The sequence below is a fragment of the Sinohyriopsis cumingii genome, chromosome 6 (assembly GCF_028554795.1).
Source record: "Sinohyriopsis cumingii isolate HCF-2022 chromosome 6, ASM2855479v2, whole genome shotgun sequence".
NCBI lineage: Eukaryota > Metazoa > Mollusca > Bivalvia > Unionida > Unionidae > Sinohyriopsis > Sinohyriopsis cumingii.
This window is the reverse complement of record NC_142966.1, coordinates 21,974,079-21,995,417: the sequence shown is the minus strand read 5'-3', so window position 1 is coordinate 21,995,417 and position 21,339 is coordinate 21,974,079. Positions and strand designations below refer to the sequence as shown.

The 21,339-nt window shown below is 34.0% G+C and overlaps 1 protein-coding gene across 6 annotated transcripts in view; it reads right to left on the bottom strand.

Moving 5' to 3' along the window:
- Positions 1 to 21,339, bottom strand: part of LOC149796476 (intermembrane lipid transfer protein VPS13D-like) — a 360,667-nt gene that overhangs the window by 20,866 nt on the left and 318,462 nt on the right. For all 6 annotated transcript variants that reach the window (XM_089961181.1, XM_089961184.1, XM_089961183.1 and 3 more), the window contains 4 exons: positions 17,623 to 17,804; positions 6,914 to 6,987; positions 1,701 to 1,871; positions 379 to 585 (listed from right to left, as the gene is read on the bottom strand). In XM_089961181.1, the coding sequence (XP_089817307.1) occupies positions 379 to 585; positions 1,701 to 1,871; positions 6,914 to 6,987; positions 17,623 to 17,804 (634 nt within the window). The remainder of the gene's footprint in view (positions 1 to 378; positions 586 to 1,700; positions 1,872 to 6,913; positions 6,988 to 17,622; positions 17,805 to 21,339) is intronic.

The following is a 21,339-nucleotide window of genomic DNA, read 5'->3' as shown; positions in this document are numbered from 1 at the left end:
AGAAGACAGCATTGTCAATAGTACACTGAATGGATTTACCATATCTGACCTTTGTCTATGTAGCTGTAGCTGAACCACATAGAGTATAGTTTTCTTTGTGATCCATGCTGCTTTAAAAGAATGTACATATTGAGATTAATGGCACATCACCAAAGTACATTAATATGGTACCTATGCTTTGAAAAACAAAAGACACGATTATTACATGTCTAAAAAGTGGTGTTTTAGCAACAACATGAAAGTAGTTCTGTCCTTGTTTTATTCATTATCTAAGATATGGAATTTAATTTGGTAATCTTCAAATGTTGCAGATAAAGTTTTCACCAAAGAAATTAATGAATAATACAAAAATATACCTGCATGATAAAATTATCATACCTCAACCCCCTCTTCTCTTCCACCTTCAATTGGTAGTTTTATGAGACTGGTCAGTCCACCATAAATGCCAAAACCTAAACCTTTAAATCCTGCCAACAAATGACCGCTGCTTTTGCTGCCGTGCTGAAGTTTCAAACGGTCTCTCTCTTCATTGTGCTTAGCATCCATGTTTAAGGAGTTAAGTGTGTCAGACAATGATCCCGTCATCTGAAAGGAAAAGGGGTCAGTAGATTTTAGTGACTTTTATTTTCTTCTTCTACTTTTCTGATTGTTGTGGAATGGGCTTAGCTATTGTGTTGGTGTGGTTGCATACCTTTCTTTTAGAAGCTGGTTTGCTGATATTTTGTTTTCTTATTGGTACAGTTTCAACAGGGCTTCTTATAACAGGATTGGCTACTGTGTTGGTGTGGTTGCATACCTTTCTTTTAGAAGCTGGTTTGCATATTTTGTCGTCTTATTGGTACAGTTTCAACAACATTGCTTCTTATAACAGGATTGGCTACTTTGTTGTTGTGGTTGCATACCTTTCTTTTAGAAGCTGGTTTGCTCACATTTTGTTTTCTTATTGGTACAGTTTCAACAGGATAGGAACTAAAGTGAGTGACATATGTTGTTGGTCCTTTAAATCCTAAGATGCAATGGCTGAAATAAAATCTCCATTTCCATGGGTAAAGCTATGTTCCAGCAAAAAGCTCTGAAGTGTCCAATGCAACATCTCTATAGCTCATCACCAAGGCCATAAACAAATCATGCCTTGATGTACTTGCAATAACTGCCAACAATTGTTGCAAAGCAGTGACAGATAATGACTCTTTTTTCATAAAATGAAGGAAGCCTATGAGAACAGATCTGCATGTGATGCAAAAGTCAGTCTGGACCTGACCTTTGATTTCAAAGCTTCCGATGATTTAACAGAGAGGCAATCAAATGATGAACAGAAGGAAACAAAATTTGCAACAGACATGATGTGATATGACACTATATATCGCATCACAAAAAGCATGACATAACAGTATATTTCACAAAAAGCATGACATAACAGTATATTTCACAAAAAGCATGACATAACAGTATATTTCACAAAAAGCATGACATAACAGTATATTTCACAAAAAGCATGACATAACAGTATATTTCACAAATGAAAACATGGGTCTATGCTACCTGCAGTTGGATGTACAGTATACACAAAAAGACGAGGCAATTAGAACTGTTTCCATTAAAATGAAAAATCTAATGTTAATTTGCACTGGCATACTTCAGATATTATAATTTCCATTTGGAAAGGAATGAGAAAAAGGAAGCATCCATCAGTACCGTACCTTAGCCGCTGTGTTAGATACACCATGAGCAACATTCTTCATAAGGCCTGCAACATTCCCATCATTGATTAAGTCTGAAATCCCTTCTGACATGTCACTTAGAAACCCAGCAGGATTTCCCAGAAAGTTGACAGATCCTAGTATCTTTATCATAACTTGACTTTTAATTTCCTATTAAACAGAGAAAATAGATAATTATCATATAACAAACAATATTCCCACCTAAGAGTGAGATAATGTTAATTGATTAAAATATATATATATAATGTCAAACTGTGATACAACACCAACATTCATAAGTTCCAAATGACATAAAGTAAATTATTAGATAAGTTTTGATATCAGAAAATCAGCCACTGTAAGGAGCTGATTTATATTTAAATAAATGATTTTCTAATACTATGTGCTACATACTATAAACATACTATATAAAGTGAGTTAATCTCATCACTTTCTGTAATTTTGAGCCATTACCCTTGTCTTGTCATATCAGAGGACCAAACTGATTTTTCCTGTAAAATGAAAGTCAAGTTTCAAAATGTTTCTGTCACAAGACTGTTAGAACATTTTTCCTCCAATGTTTCAAGGTAGAGCTTATTTTCTCTTTACAGTGGAACAAAATAGTTTTGCAGTCAAACTATGAGAAAAATTTTCCTTATTCTATTTATTTTTATCCTGTCTTAAGAATCGAGACCTTTACAAAATATATTATCAACGATTTCTGAATTTCCTACTTAACATCATAAAGCAAAGTTCATTGGTGTTGTTTCTTCTTTTATCATCCACCCCAGGGATCAGCAACCTATTTTACATAGCATGCTACTTTTTCTGGATTAATTATAAAATGAACAAGCATGTGCCATCAGTAAGAGAGTAAATCTTTAGAATAGAGTTGCAACTGAATTCCATTGTATTCCAAATAAGTTCCAATACTGAATATGTTGATGTGCCTGTGGTCTTTAATGTGGTAATGTGCCAATGGCCTAAAGTGTGATGATGTACTAATGGTCTTTTGATGTATTACAATAATGTAGTCCAACAATGTTCTAATCTGAATCTACTATAATTCCAACATGAGGTACAACAGGTTCTTCATGGTGGAATTCCAATTTCTCAAGACCAAATAAACATATTTACCTCCACTGATAATGATCCTAATATTTAACCCAAACTCAAAGAGAAATTACTGCTCTGGCAGCCTAGTGGTTAGAATGTCTGCCTCAAACGTGAGGGGTCTTGGGTTTGACACCCCTGGAGCCATAGCAAAGACTTATGAAAATGGTACTAACAGCTGCCCTGCTATGCACTCATCATTAATAGGTTAGTGTTAGGACTGGTCGGCCTGGTGTCAGTATACTGTGACTGAGTGGAACATCATGCTACATGTCTGCGGCATGATGTCCCTGTGATAGACATCATTATGAACTGCCACATTGCAGACATTGTAGAGACATGACTCAAATTTTTTAAAATCTATGTTCAAAATCCAAATCACACACATGCACAAAGAGAAATATTAACTATGTATTATTTGTTTGCAAAAAGTTACTGGTCAGGTACACAATGAATTGGAATTTGGACAAGGTCAAGTCTAAAAACAATTATGCATAACATATAATCATGGAGAAAAAACTAACAAATACAAAATGCACATGCATAACATATACATATCTTATAAACTAAGAATGTATTCCGTCAGTAATGTGACTTTAATCTGTAGTAAGATATGGAATTATTTGGTAATAATATGTTTGCTATTTCCTCTACCTATTTCATGTAAAGTTTGTTTTTGCATGGTTCTACTTATCTAAATAAAAAAACTATCAATTGTCCTGAAAATAAATAAATACCAACTCTGTGACCACAGTTACATAGAATAAATAGATCAATACAAATTTTAATGAAATCATTTTTTTCTAAGATACAAGGAAGGACACTGTGACCTCATTCAAGAGTGCCCTTACATCTCATCTATTTCGAATACTAGAAGAGACTTAATAATGTCTACTTCCTTCATAAGTGTCAACATATGTTTTTTCTGTATTTTCATAGTTTTTGTGTTTTGTAATCTTGTCACTGCATATGTTTTTATGTGTTATCTAATAATGCAGAGCACTCAGACTGCTACAGATTATGCACTGTACTAAGTCCACAATACTATTTTTATTATTATTATGATTATTATTATTTATCCTAAACATCATGGGGTGTTGACAATCTGACTACAAATGAGCATATAAACAATTCAACCAAAGTCTTATTAAATATGTTAGTAGCCCAACATGCAATTACAAAGAAAAATTGGGTTTAGACGTTTGAACAGATTTTATTGCTTAAATATATATTAATATAGCAATAAATTATGGTTTTCCAATCAAAATGCATTTGTTTCAAACTGTAAGTATTTTTCAAGTACAGTGTGACCCCGCTATAGCACACTCCATTATAACATGAATTAGGATATACAACATGGTCATCACTTGGCTCCCAAAATTTTTATACATGTATTTTTCTAGTACACAGAAAAAATATTCTTTCTTAAAAGTATGAAACAAATTTCATTTTGGGGAAGAGATAGAGTATGAATAATATAAGATGATAATAGTGTGGCTCCTGAAATTTCATATGTATTTTTCTCGTACACAAAACAATAATTTTGCCTTCTTAAAAGAATGAAAAATAAGGTGTAAAAAAAGCTTATTTAGGGCTTCACCAATGTCATGAATTGCAATTGCTTTCCTTATTGGTGGCAAAATATAACAAATGGCAATTATTGTTTTGGGTGACATTATTGGATGTTTAAACTTGTATACAATCTTTGGTTTGAGTGGAGAAATTCAGGGGCCCCATGAAAGTAAGCACTGAAATCTATCTATTGTTAAATAAACAAATTCTTTGTCCACATTGACAATCCATCTGAACAGTGTGTTGTTTATCATAGTCCACTTATGCTGACATCTAGCATGAGTACCATATGCTGCGAGATATTTGTATTTTTCTTTTTTTTGACATTTCTGGTAGCGGATATCAACTGGATGAGGCACTATCTTATAATGGATCTTTCATCAGATTATCGGCTGCTCAGTAGAAATTAATACATTATCATTGACTGACCTTTGTACGTGGATGGTAAGTAGAATTCCTCGTCTTTTCACTTAGAAATAAATCCTTCAGAACACTGATTTTCTGTAGTAACCACTGTCAGATCATAACACCTGTGTCTCTATTGTCTGTCAACCATTTTTTAAATTTCTGATGCAAGAAATGTACCCCCCCAACCCCCACCCAGATCTACTTGTCGGTCTATTTAATAGTCATGTTACTGTGACTAGCTACAACCGACCAAACTTTGAAGGCAGGGAGGAAAAGTCACTGCTACAATTAACCAAACTTTGAAGGCTGGGAGGAACAGTAACTGCTACAATTAACCAAACTTTGAAGGCAGGGAGGAACAGTAACTGCCACAATTAACCAAACTTTGAAGGTAGGGAGGAACAGTAACTACTACAATTAACCAAACTTTGAAGCAACATACTTCAAAGCATTTAATATCTTCATTTAAATGTAACATTAATTATTAAAAGGTTCTTCTTGTCTTAAGAAAAGACTTATTTCAACTGAATATACATTAACAGTTCTTATTCTTGACCTAAGCGTGAAATGTGAGTGTGTATTGTTGTCATGCACTGCTGCTGAATAATCTCCTTATCGGTTACAATATTGATTATTCAAGTCTTTTCAACATAAAATTGTTTTATTTGAATCTTTTCTACATACAATTGTTCAGCAAGTCCCCCCTCCCTACCTCGAGTAGAATAACTGACTTTCTTCTAAAATAACACGTCTCCGATTACATGATGACATTTTAATATTTGGTAATGATTTATTTGGATGTTGCTAATTATGCGATTTGATTATGCAGAAGAGATTTTTGCAGAGTGGACGAAATGCCATCTTCATAAAGGAAGTGACAGATGTATTTTCATGTGTTTTTATCGGTCGTTGTCTGGTACTGTGTTTTGTTTAAGGTTAATTTCTGTGTGTGTATTAATTCACAAAATCTATTTTTAGCCTATGCTGACCATGTCATGATCTTGACAATCACGTCTGGTTGTAATCATCAAAGAGAAGAACTCGACAGATGTGCGAAGCCAAAAACTCTATCACAACATCGTTGAGCCCATTTCTGGTAAGCATTGGGTTTTATAGAAAATGATATAACATTAATCTTAGTGTCACATGTACTTTAGCCAACACTTCTTTAAGTAACGGAAACCTGATATCCGAAGATAGGTATCGACGATAGAGTTAATCTGATTATTTACCTTTACAATATGAATTATTGGTTCTGGACACATTTGAAATAAAAAGTGGCCACATGTAAAGGGAACATTTTACATTTTTGTACTAATATGCTTGCCGCTGGTTTTGTTACAAGGGTGGCCAATCTCGAAGGGTGTTTTTGAACACAAACTCGTTGGTGCCAAGAGATTCTGGCCATAAGAAGTGAGTGGCTGTTCAAGAGGGAGACCAATGTATATAAAACGTATATCTGTTCATGTATCAATGCATAGTTCTCCAAATGAAGTAAAATATTATATATGAAATCTCTGTTTTCACTACAGGTGTATTTCTCATTTAATATGCATTGATTTAAGATGGTTACTGTGCCATAAGGCACATATTTTTGTGCCCGCATTTATTACCACCACCACCATCACGCATTTATTACCACCACCACCATCATGCATTTATTACCACCACCACCACCATCCCATACTTATTACCACCACCACCATCCCGCAAATGTTTTGCATACATAACATGGCTCAGTCTATGACACAGTTGGGTTTTATGGCTCCCAACTGCCGTGTTTTAGCAGGGTCACACTGCACTAATGAGCATTCTGAACAAATTTCCAGTAATTTTTGGAGTCAACATCTAACTCAAACAATTTTACAGGTAAACAGTTAAGTACTTTTCAAGATTAAGCAAACCCTGATAAAGTTTAGATGTTGCTATTGGGTATCAAACTGAATCATGTTTTAGAGTCAGGTGCATATTTTATCTAGACTAAGAAGATCCCAACCAGCAATGACCTCATGTAAGCCAACAATCACAACATGATATAAATACAGGATCCAACCCTGAATATTAATTTAGACATTACATTTTTAAGGAGATAAAAGGAGTTCAATAGCACACATCTTTACCTTTACATAATGTCTTTTGATTTCCCTTAGCAAAAAGGATCTAGGTTCAAATGGGTTATGTCTGACAAATGGATCTGCAATAAGAAAGACACTTATAAATAATATTAAAATGGTTATGTTGAACAAATGCATCTGCAATAGGAGAGGTATATTATTAGAAGTGTTTAATGTCTGTCAATGAATCTGCTTTAAGAAATGTATAATAGTATTAAAAGGGTTATGTCTGTCAATGAATCTGCTTTAAGAAATGTATAATAGTATTAGAAGGGTTATGTCTGTCAATGAATCTGCTTTAAGAGATGTATAATAATATTAGAAGGGTTATGTATGTCATTGAATCTACTTTAAGAGACATAATACTATTAGAAGGGTTATGTCAATGGATCTGTATTAAGAGACATAATAATATTAGAAGGGTTATGTCTGTCAATGGATCTGTATTAAGAGATGTATAATAATATTAGAAGGGTTATGTCTGTCAATGGATCTGTATTAAGAGACATATAATAATATTAGAAGGGTTATGTTGTTTCAATGGATCTGTATTGAGACATAATAATATTAGAAGGGTTATGTCTGTCAATGGATCTGTATTAAGAGATGTATAATAATATTAGAAGGGTTATGTCTGTCAATGGATCTGTATTAAGAGACATATAATAATATTAGAAGGGTTATTCTGTCAATGGATCTGTATTAAGAGATATATAATAATATTAGAAGGGTTATGTCTGTCATAGGATCTGCTTTAAGAGATGTATAATAATGTTAGAAGGGTTATGTCTGTCAATGGATCTGTATTAAGAGACATATAATAATATTAGAAGGGTTATGTCCATCCAACGGATCTGTATTAAGAGATGTATACTAATATTAGAAGGGTTATGTCCATCCAATGGATCTGTATTAAGAGATGTATAATAATATTAGAAGGGTTATGTCTGTCAATGGATCTGTATTAAGAGACATATAATAATATTAGAAGGGTTATGTCCATCCAACGGATCTGTATTAAGAGATGTATAATAATGTTAGAAGGGTTATGTCTGTCAATGGATCTGTATTAAAAGACATATAATAATATTAGAAGGGTTATGTCCATCCAATGGATCTGTATTAAGAGACATATAATAATATTACAAGGGTTATGTCTGTCAATGGATCTGTAATAAGAGATGTATACTAATATTAGAAAGGTTATGTCTGTCAATGGATCTGTATTAAGAGACATTTAATAATATTAGAAGGGTTATGTCCATCCAATGGATCTGTATTAAGAGACATAATAATATTAGAAGGGTTATGTCTGTCAATGGATCTGTATTAAGAGACATATAATAATATTAGAAGGGTTATGTCCATCCAATGGATCTGTATTAAGAGACATATAATAATATTATAAGGGTTATGTCTGTCAATGGATCTGTATTAAGAGACATATAATAATATTAGAAGGGTTATGTCCATCCAATGGATCTGTATTAAGAGACATATAATAATATTACAAGGGTTATGTCTGTCAATGGATCTGTAATAAGAGATGTATACTAATATTAGAAAGGTTATGTCTGTCAATGGATCTGTATTAAGAGACATTTAATAATATTAGAAGGGTTATGTCCATCCAATGGATCTGTATTAAGAGACATAATAATATTAGAAGGGTTATGTCTGTCAATGGATCTGTATTAAGAGACATATAATAATATTAGAAGGGTTATGTCCATCCAATGGATCTGTATTAAGAGACATATAATAATATTATAAGGGTTATGTCTGTCAATGGATCTGTATTAAGAGACATATAATAATATTAGAAGGGTTATGTCCATCCAATGGATCTGTATTAAGAGACATATAATAATATTACAAGGGTTATGTCTGTCAATGGATCTGTAATAAGAGATGTATACTAATATTAGAAAGGTTATGTCTGTCAATGGATCTGTATTAAGAGACATTTAATAATATTAGAAGGGTTATGTCCATCCAATGGATCTGTATTAAGAGACATAATAATATTAGAAGGGTTATGTCTGTCAATGGATCTGTATTAAGAGACATATAATAATATTAGAAGGGTTATGTCCATCCAATGGATCTGTATTAAGAGACATATAATAATATTATAAGGGTTATGTCTGTCAATGGATCTGTATTAAGAGACATATAATAATATTAGAAGGGTTATGTCCATCCAATGGATCTGTATTAAGAGACGTATAATAATATTAGAAGGGTTATGTCTGTCAATGGATCTGTATTAAGAGACATATAATAATATTAGAAGGATTATGTCCATCCAACGGATCTGTATTAAGAGATGTATACTAATATTAGAAGGGTTATGTCCATCCAATGGTTCTGTATTAAGAGATGTATAATAATATTAGAAGGGTTATGTCTGTGAATGGATCTGTATTAAGAGATGTATAATAATATTAGAAGGGTTATGTCCATCCAATGGATTTGTATTAAGAGACATATAATAATATTAGAAGGGTTATGTCTGTCAATGGATCTGTATTAAGAGGCATATAATAATATTAGAAGGGTTATGTCCATCCAATGGATCTGTATTAAGAGATGTATAATAATATTAGAAGGGTTATGTCTGTCAATGGATCTGTATTAAGAGACATAATAATATTAGAAGGGTTACGTCCATCCAATGGATCTGTATTAAGAGACATATAATAATATTATAAGGGTTATGTCTGTCAATGGATCTGTATTAAGAGACATATAATAATATTAGAAGGGTTATGTCCATCCAATGGATCTGTATTAAGAGACATATAATAATATTAGAAGGGTTATGTCTGTCAGTGGATCTGTATTAAGAGACATATAATAATATTAGAAGGGTTATGTCCATCCAATGGATCTGTGTTAAGAGATGTATACTAATATTAGAAGGGTTATGTCCATCCAATGGATCTGTATTAAGAGATGTATAATAATATTAGAAGGGTTATGTCTGTGAATGGATCTGTATTAAGAGATGTATAATAATATTAGAAGGGTTATGTCCATCCAATGGATCTGTATCAAGAGACATATAATAATATTAGAAAGGTTATGTCTGTCAATGGATCTGTATTAAGAGACATATAATAATATTAGAAGGATTATGTCCATCCAACGGATCTGTATTAAGAGATGTATACTAATATTAGAAGGGTTATGTCCATCCAATGGATCTGTATTAAGAGATGTATAATAATATCAGAAGGGTTATGTCTGTGAATGGATCTGTATTAAGAGATGTATAATAATATTAGAAGGGTTATGTCCATCCAATGGATCTGTATTAAGAGATGTATAATAATATTAGAAGGGTTATGTCTGTCAATGGATCTGTATTGAGACATAATAATATTAGAAGGGTTATGTCTGTCAATGGATCTGTATTGAGACATAATAATATTAGAAGGGTTATGTCTGTCAATGGATCTGTATCAAGAGACATATAATAATATTAGAAGGGTTATGTCTGTCAATGGATCTGTATTAAGAGACATATAATAATATTAGAAGGGTTATGTCCATCCAATGGATCTGTATTAAGAGATGTATAATAATATTAGAAGGGTTATGTCTGTCAATGGATCTGTATTAAGAGACATATAATAATATTAGAAGGGTTATGTCCATCCAATGGATCTGTATTAAGAGATGTATACTAATATTAGAAGGGTTATGTCAGTCATTGGATCTGTATTAAGAGACATATAATATTAGAAGGGTTATGTCTGTCAATGGATCTGTATTAAGAGATCTATAATAATATTAGAAGGGTTATGTCCATCCAATGGATCTGTATTAAATGTATAATAATATCAGAAGGGTTATGTCCATCCAATGGATCTGTATTAAGAGACATATAATATTAGAAGGGTTATGTCTGTCAATGGATCTGTATTAAGAGACATTTAATAATATTAGAAGGGTTATGTCCATCCAATGGATCTGTATTAAGAGACATAATAATATTAGAAGGGTTATGTCTGTCAATGGATCTGTATTAAGAGACATACAATAATATTAGAAGGGTTATGTCCATCCAATGGATCTGTATTAAGAGACATATAATAATATTATAAGGGTTATGTCTGTCAATGGATCTGTATTAAGAGACATATAATAATATTAGAAGGGTTATGTCCATCCAATGGATCCGTATTAAGAGATGTATAATAATATTAGAAGGGTTATGTCCATCCAATGGATCTGCAATAAAGGATATAGATAATATTTGCTTGTACTGAGTGAATAATATATATATTTCATCAAGTGGGTGAAAAACTCTGTATTTTCATGAGTGACAAAGAAAAAAAGTGGTAATACTTGAGTCTGTCACCCAATCGATTAATGGAAATCCACTCAATACAGTGCATACCTGTCAACTTTTCAAAAGTCAAATAGGGAGACTGAATAAAAAATAGGGAGATTGGGACCTAAAATTGGGAGCTTTTTTACATGTCATTTTTCAGTGCCAGTTTAAATAAATATTGACTGAAATTCTGGGTCCAGTGTATGGAAAATTATCCAAAAAAAGCACCAGAGGTGCCCACAGAAACTTTTCTGGGGGACAAGGGGAGGGGGAAACATGTAGTGGTCAGCCATTCAATTTTAAGAATGTTGGCCTAACCATGTTTAAATGTGAAATGGGGAGCACCCATGGAACACACTGTTTTTCCCTGTGATGTGCCTTATTTTCCCCCAGGTTGCGCCCCCTTTTCATATTCTGGTCAGCTGTGACTAAACTGCACAACAACTAAAGGTTAGACTTATGTACACAAGCGATAAAGCCAGTGTCACTAATTAACAGTTAATCCTTATCACTGCATTTATCTTGTTTAAAGGACTGTCCATCCAACATAATTCAATGAAACCATGTTCTACAGTGTGTGTAGGTATGTCCCATTTTGTTGTAAGTTATGATGATTATGACTTCATTTTAACAGTTTAAATCTGCAGTCACAAGATATCGTACATGTGGCAACTATTAATTCCACATTTTATATCCCACCTTATTTCCTTCGGGTCAACTCGTAAGTTGTCCTTGTTGTAGGGTTTAATGCCATTTTTCAGCACAAGATAGGAGGAAGAACCCAGGAAAACCCCAGAAAAAATCACCGACCCATGAGAAGCTACTGGCAAGCTTTCTCATGTACCCACATTAGCCAATCCTGAGACTCAAATCCATGCAGAGAGAGGTTTGATGGCAGTGATCCATAATGGTGAGCATTTTAGACCACTTGGCCACCTCTCAACTCGCAAGGCATGTAACACTGTTTACTAAATAAACAATTTATTCTAAATTAGTTCTTTTAGAACATATAGTGTACTGTATATTTTTTCATTCCTTCTTTTAATTTAATCATGGCAATAAAAGTTATGTATGTTGTTGTTGTTGTTGTAGGTTTAACGCATTTTTCAGCACACGATAGGCTATACATGGCGGCCAGTATTAATGGTGGAGGAAGAACTCGGGAAAACCCCAGAAAGAACCACTGACCCACGAGAAGCTACTGGCAAGCTTTCTCACATACCCACATTGGCTGAATCCGAGACTCAAACCCACGCAGACAGAGGTGAGATGGCAGTGATCCGTAATGGAGAGCGCTTTCGACCACTCGGCCACAGTTATATATATACAACTTTTATTACAAGGGTTAAATTATAAATTATACACACACACAGAGTACAAGAATACCAGGTGTTTACAAATTTAAGTTTCTTTGGTGGGAATAGAGATGCTATTTTGCTTGTAGAGAAAAAATACACAGCATTCACAGTGATCATTCATCGGAGTGAAACTAACTAGTTAAAGTTTTATTGTTGTGGTTTATCTTTTGACTATATTATTCTTGTATTGGTTAAAAAAATTCTGAAATTTATGTGAATATTATTTAAACTTAACATTCTGTCTAATGAAGAAGAAAAAAACTTTGTAGTGAGATTATTTGTTGTGGCAACTATTATTCCCACGTTTTATATCCCACCTTATTTCCTTTGGGTCAACTCATAAGTTGTGCTTGTTGTATGGTTTAATGCCATTTTTCAGCACACAGTATGCTATACATGGCAACCAGTATTAATGGTGGAGGAAGAACCCGAAAAACCCCCGGAAAGAACCACCGTCCCACGAGAATCTACTGGCAAGCTTTCTCACATACCTACAATGGACGAATCCAAGATTTGAACCCACGCAGACAGAGGTGTGATGGAATTGATCCGCAACAGAGAGCGCTTTAGACCACTTGGCCACTCGGGACCCATGAGATTATTTCATCACAACAATATTCACAGGTGATAAAATTGAACACAGCTTATACAGATTGCATACGATATATCTGTTTATGTAGGAGTTTTGGGGAGAAAAGAAAACCGACAGACATAATGAAATAATCAGGAGTTATCTGCAAAAACTTGGGAGATATTATGAGATCGGGAGGTAGGCACTGAATGACCCCAAAATCTGGAGTTTTTTCTCCCAGCATGACATCTGACAGGTATGTTAGTGGAAGTCTGTAGTGGGTTATATATCACCAATCGCTGATGTTGCGAATTGACATGCTAAACAAAAAGACAGGAGAAACCCTAACGGTGTAAACCTGACTATGGTAATGTTAATTTCATACCTTTTTACCTTTACAAACTATAAAGTGGTAACATTTCTTGTTTTATTTATCAGTGGCCTTGCTGGGGGTACATAAAGATAAATGTGTATAACATAGAAAAATGAGGTTCTAAATTTCATTGACATATTCCTACCCTATCCTTTATGTAGTGTACATCAGAAGAAACTGCCTAGCTACATTTACATACCGATCAATTGGTAACTTTGACATTCTTTCTCAATAAATCATATTTCATAAATGTGTTTTGTGTGCTGGTTAATAATTTGTCATAGTTTCCCATTTATTTCATACTATTTCCAATACCCAGAATCGGTGGCCAATAATGTCAAGAACAATGAGATTTCAAAGACGAAAACCAAGTAATTTTTGTCCTCACTTTTACCATAAAATCTACGAGCATCAACAGGCTCTGGCTTAAGAAGTATCTTACTCTGAAATGACCCACTACACCTGTTATTGTAGCTTCCTGTGTCTAGTCAATTGTAGTTAAACAGCACAGTTCGCACATGTACATGCTTCTGTTCACTGTAGTGCTTCGAAGTTTCAAGATGTACATTAACATTGAAAGAAAATATCACAAAACCACACACCTTAAAACTAAACCAATCTTAATTTGAAAAAAACAAACGGCCAAAGTAATGCATTTGATGTAAAGTTCTCATATTATCTCATAAACTGGTCTCTAGTGTTATAGAAAAACTGAGTATCTGGGCCAGATCAGGCAAGAAAAGCCTCACCGCACACCCACAAATGCAGTCACTTGTCACAGACAATCATTTTTATTCTTGTACACGTTTATAGGGTATTATGCACACTTTGTCTAACTAGTCAAAGACCTTTGCTTTGGTGCCAATTCGAGGAAAGTCAGGGTCATTTGAAATTTCGGAGACCCCCCCCCCCACAGTACTTGACCTGATCCAGCCCTGAATATAAATATTATTTTCCCGATTTAATTTAAATTTAGAATAAAAGGTCTAATGGCCTTGATGAATGCATAAACTCTGCAGTATACAAATATCTTTATCAGTTGAGTTTGAACATGGCTGATTATTTGAGAGTACGATAATTTTCTTAATGCACTGAATTCATCTATTTAGTACTGAATTCTGCTCTATATTAGTGGCTGTTCATTTAATACAGGAAGTGATTTTTATGCAAAATGTAACTGTCTTCATCACTTTTTCATGATTCTATCATCAAGCACCAGTTGAGCTCCAACATTTTTAATCTGAATTCTACCTCTATACTTGTTGAAAATGGCCATTCAGTAAGATGTTGAGACTTGATGTCCTTTTTTAGCACTGATGTTTCAAAAGACACATTAAATCCTGAATGCAAATGTTTTATGTTGTGTAAAAACGAATTTTGAACCTATAATACGGACTAAGAAATGCAATGTGGTTTATTTGTGATATTTTTGCGTATTAGTTTTCCTTTTCCTATTTTCTTATCATCTACTGTCAAATCTGGTTGTAATTAACAGGCACAAACTTAAATATCCAAAAATGTTATAGATTGAAATATGAATGAATGATCATTATTACATTAATACAGTGACAATATTCATGACTTCATTACATGTGAGTTTGTTCAAGACAATCAGGAAATCTCTACTTCCGAGTATATGTACATGTAGTAATGAAGCTCTACCAGGGATATCAGTTTATAGCCATAAAAAATAAGAAGCCACATTTAAAGGGAGATGCAGTGCAATTAGTTAGATTGTATCGCCTTAGCGAGCCTGTGGCTTTGCCATTATGGTGATCTACAGGGCATTATTGATATATATGACATGTTCAGCATATGCCTAATACATGTACCATACAAGTTAAAAAAAAGGGGTGGAGGGGGCACATGATATGGAGGATAAAAATAAATTCCACTTGCATAAACCAAACCAACATATGAAAATTAGGAGTTTTTTTTATATTGCACAATCAATTCACCAGCAAATACCAATTTCACAACAAAATTGTATAATAGTAGGCATTTCTGCTGAATTGCAAAAGATGATGATATGATGAATGTATGGATAAATTTACTGCTGCTGCAACATGGGGAAAGGCATTTTTTTTTTTTCATTAGCACAAAATAACTGATCCCACCACCTTTTTTACCTTCATTTATAAATGCTTTTAGTTGTTCTAGTCCAAAATGTATATATATGTCACACGCAATGTGGCTCAGTTGTGATATTTTTGTGTATTAGCGTCCTTTTCTTATTTTCTTATTATCATTTGTCGAATCTGGTCATACTTAACTTGTACAAACTTAATGCTTCAGAAATTTAACAGAAAAGTTGAATGAATGAGCATTACTGCAATGATATTTAGGACGACTTTAGAATTAATGGGAATGGTTCAAGATAAACCGAATAACCACCTTTGAATCCAAGACCTTTTCCACCTCCAGTATGATGAAGTTTTATAAAGGATACTTCTTTAAAACCATGAAAAATAAGCCACATTAATAACAATCATTTCAATTAGAGAGATTTTATAGCCTTGGCAAACACGTGGTTAGCTATTTCTGGTGATTTACAAGGCATTATTGATAGGTATGTTTTCAGCTCATAAGTTAAACAAGGGGGAAAAAAAGGGGCATGAACAAGAAGAAATTCCAATTAGATAAAGCTTTAAAAAAATGTACAAAACTGGAGGAAGGATATTTGTTGTACTGAAAACAAATGTATCTACCATAGGTACCTATTTCACTAAGTTTGAATAATAGTAGGCATTTCCAATGAATTGCAAACAATGATATTATGATGTATATGTATACACTGGATAAACTAATTGCTACTGTAGTAATTGTCATGTAGATTGAAAGAATGTAATGTACCAAATTTTCATCTGAATTAACTGATAATAATACATAAAAGTTTATCTTGTAATAAAACTATTTAAGTCATTTGACTTCTTCATTGCTCTCACCCTTTCATTTTGTAATACTACACGTAAACTCATCAGATGGCCAAACTAGCAATTCTAAGTATATTTATCAACCTGTTAGTTATGGAATGCAGCATCATTCGTTTCGCATAGCCTGCATAAAAACACCAGGTAAATGGTAAAAGTAAACACGTCCAGTTCCTGAGAAAATGTGTCACATGGACATGTATATTTGGGTTGCAAGTACTAAACAGTTTGGCCTAGTGGTAGTTGGATATTGGATATCTCTGTGTATAGTTCATTGTGTGGGAACATGTTAAGCAAACAATTTAAAATTGACTGGCAGAACGAAACCTGCTAATACTTAAGTGTGCTTTTTTCCCTTTGTTTTTGTTTAAAAGTTGAATCACTCTCTCCCATTATAAAATTACTATAACTAAACTTGGTATATTTTGTGAAACACCTAAATTGTCCCAGCATTCTTTGCTCAGAAATCTTTTATCTCTTGCAATACACATATGTGATCGCAATTTAATGGGTGAATATTTGAACATAAATGGCATAAAATGGGATGATGTGTGCGAGAGTTTAATAGTAATGTGATTGGTAAGAATTTTCTTTCCCCTTTAAATAATTCCCTGATCATATTACCATTAGGAAAATAGGTAATAGGAAAAATACTGAGCATCCTACCACTAAATGGCATAAAAAAGCAACCTACCCATGTGCTGCTGGTGAGTCAACAGGTGTGTTCCATGTGCTGTAGTGGATGTCTAATGATTACATAATTATATTTGTGTGACTTCAAATGGGGGTAATAAAACTTATACGTCCACTACAAGCCATGATGAGGGCAATCACTGACTGAAAACCATGGTGTCATGTCCATGATGGACACATTGTGAAAAGGATTAAGGTCCACTGTGGGAATGTGGATTTAATGTTGGTAATGTCTGCATTATCTGCCAACAGCCAACACAGCCAAAATTAAAATCCCATAAATACAGTGTTATACATTACCTCAAGGTTTGAAGTCTCTCTTTCATATAAAGTAGGAGTGTTTATAACAAGTACAATTTTACATGCACATGCTTACATAATTAGGCATGATCACACAGTAACTACATTTTAATTCTTAAGCATGGGGCCAATGCTAGCAAGAACTTACCTATCAAAACCTTAAGTTCCTCAAAGTTAACAAGTGGGATGGATGTTGACTTTTTGATGACCTTTAGGTCAGGTGACAATCGTGACACTGTGAGCATGCTCAGCATCACCCAACTTGTGTTGATCTTTAGATTCCCAAAATAGTATCGCTTTTCTTGAACAGTTGATGCTGGTGTTTTTGCCCTGCACAAAATAAATATCTTTAGTGTCACACAGTTAAGCAAACACAATAATCAACTTAATGCTAGTTAATAGGGGACTCTGCAAACTTTATTACTATATGCTATTGTGTCTGTGAAATGGAAATAAATAGCAAATGTGTAAGTAAATAATGTTTCTCTGTGAATACTTACCTTATTACATTAATGGTATGAATATGTTCTGCTACCTTATTAATGTCATAATCATGGAAAGATGAATATATTCTGCTTTTCTGTCTATATTCCATACTGAGCAAAGAAAAAAACTCTTCCCAACCCTTGCAACTACCGGTACCACTTGTTTAGAAGTTCTGCTTGAGTGACATTTCAATGAGGATTCATTGCATTTGGGATGATGTGTGCAAGAGTTTAATAGTAATGTGATTGGTAAGAATTTTCTTTCCCCTTTAAATAATTGCCCGATCATATTAACATTAGGAGAATAGGTAATAAGAAAAATACTGAGCATCCTACCACTACCATGGTCAAAATTAAATGAATAAGGGTTCTACCCTGTATAAGGATAAACCAAACTCCTACAAATAAAACAGTATAATTAAGTCACCAAAGTAATGAAAACAGTACCATGTAAGATAAACATAATCTAACACCTCTTCTTACAGAGTAATTCAATGGGTGAATCTAGTCAAAATCCTTGCCCATGTTAAGAATGTGTTGACTTTAAACAGGTCCAGTGATAATCTGGTATGCAGGCATAAAACCTACTGTACTCAGTTCTTGTCAAGTTCATGCAAGCACCAGACCTACCGTACTGTTCTTGTCTTAGTCTTCATGCAGGCACTAGACCTACTGTACTCAGTTCTTGTCGAGTTTATGCAAGCACCAGACCTACAGTACTCTGTTTTCGTCTTAGTCTTCATGCAGGCACCAGACCTACTCTACTCTGTTCTTGTCGAGTTCATGCAGGCACCAGACCTTCTGTACTCAGTTCCTGTCTAGTTCATGCAGGCACCAGACCTACTGTACTCAGTTCCTGTCTAGTTCATGCAGACACCAGACCTACTGTACTCAGTTCCTGTCTAGTTCATGCAGGCACCAGACCTACTGTACTCAGTTCCTGTCTAGTTCATGCAGGCACCAGACCTACTGTACTCAGTTCCTGTCTAGTTCATGCAGGCACCAAACCTACTGATTATACATCACATTGTTGAATTTTGTATGCTTCATTATGGGATCAGTATATGGTAAATTGTCAAAGTTATTACCATAATAACTGGGGGTTGTCCTCATTGGCTCTTCTGCCAATATCAGATTGAAAATTTCATAGAGGCAGGCACAAGACCTCCTTGCCTTTGGAGATAACTGATGACATTATAAGTGTTGGAAAGAATCAGAAGGCCTTTTCCAAACTGCTTCTTCTGCTTTGATTGAAAGGAGTTTGTTGTGGCTTTTATCTTCCAGAAGTTGGTGTATGTGAGCTCTATGGGACCAAACTCCATTCACTGAAGAGGGTTGGAATGGATACCTTAATGTCATGCTGGTGTACCATGTAAAGTGAGACTTATTGTGGTCAATGCTGAAAAGGATGGGATGTGATGTGATTTGGATTTTTAACGTAGCTTTAACAATTTTTCAGTCATATTGCTACGATGTCTGCAATGTGGCAGTTTATAGTGATGTCTATCAATGGGGCATCATGCCGCAGACATGTAGCACGATGTCCCACCCAATCACATTATCCTGACACCAGGCTGACCAGTCTTAACACTAACCTCTTAATGCTGAGTGCCAAGCGAGGCATTTGTTAGTACCATTTTTGTTAGTCTTAGGTTTGACTTAGCCTGGGATTTAACCCTTGACCTCCTGCATCTGAGGCAGATGCTCTAACCACTAGGCCACTGGAAGCTGACAAGGATGCCCATCATAAACTATGAGTGGTCCTTTAATCTGCAGAGACAAAATCACATGTAGCCTGAATATCTTTGATCATTTGACTACCACTGAGATTTGAAAGATTATCACCAGATATCACTATATATTAGAGGTTCGGAAAATATTCCAATAGGCTGTTCAACATTTGACTTTTGACAGCACTAGGGTGGTTATGTGACAGAGTCGGGGGGAGAAGGAGGAAATGTGCACGTGTTTCGTTAGTGTAACCATATTAACGTTTCCATGAAATGTTCAGTCCTATAAACTTAAAATCATTTTAATCAACAATGAAACCAAAAAGTTACATTGAAAAAGCAGTAAAAACACTACACCTTTTACTCAGTAATTCACGCACAACTTAGACCACACTATAACAGAGGTGTGGGTCACTGAGGAACTTCAATCCATGCTGAACATTGAGAAAACTGGAGGCTGGGGACTAACAGGAGGTTTTTTTTAATGTCTGAAATATTTGTTTTATAATCACAATGGTAATAACTGTCAATAAACACCCTGAAGTTACCTTTAATTACAAGATCCCCAACCTCTGACAGATCATAAATAACATTACTCAGGGGTTTCAATAGCCACTGTGTACATAAAAACATTATATTTATATCACTGCTTTTTTCTGTTTCTGATTTACAATGAAACAAGCAAGATTCCTTTTTTTTAATACAAAACTAGGGATATTTATCTCATGAAACAACGGAAAATGTCAAAACTTTTTTTTAAACTGTACTATTAATAAAATACTGATGTCATGATTTCATTGCAAGTAACAGTGAAACTTCTTATCCATGAGAAAATCAGAGACAGCCGATTCAGGAATTTTAAGTTCACAGCAAACTCCTGTCTTTGATCACAACTATGAATGAGTATACTACTTTACGGTATTTTAATTATATTACTTACACAGTAATGTAAAATGAGGTGATGTGACACAAGATATGACTGCTAGCTCTTATGTAAGTACGATTTGCATGCCAGTCAACATTTCTTTTATTCCATCCCTTTTATTTGATTTTTATACAAAAGGTGTTATTAATGTGATAATACAAAGTAGGTCTGCTTAACAAATACTTCCGCAAGTTGGAGATCAAAACATTGTCAGCACTTTAGATTCTCATAGAAATGATCACAGACATAGCTGTGACAGTAGAATGACATTTTTCATGTTTGAATGCAAGAAGGCACAATGTATTTATGATGATTTCACTGAAATTGAGTTAAAAAATAGAGCTAAAACATGAATTTAACTTGATAAAGCTTATTTAATTGGTATTTATTTATACAGGTGTTGTCACCAATTGGTATTAGGAAAGTTTTCATTTATCAAATCTTTTTCAAATTGTTATTGACAGTGTCCTAAAAACCTTGTCTGGAGAGAAAAATAAAATAATATACAACTTTTTTGGGTATAAGCCACAATTTTCATTGATAAAATGAGTGAATATGAAAGTTTCCTTTACTAATTTTGATTGTGATTTTCATCATGTTCAGGTAATACGGGTCAATTTTTGGGATTTGTTTCTAGTAAAAACATGGGATCCATGCATGATGCCACATTATAAGTGGGTTTGTGAGTTATCTGGGTGTAAGTTATGGAGTGGTGTATATAATAT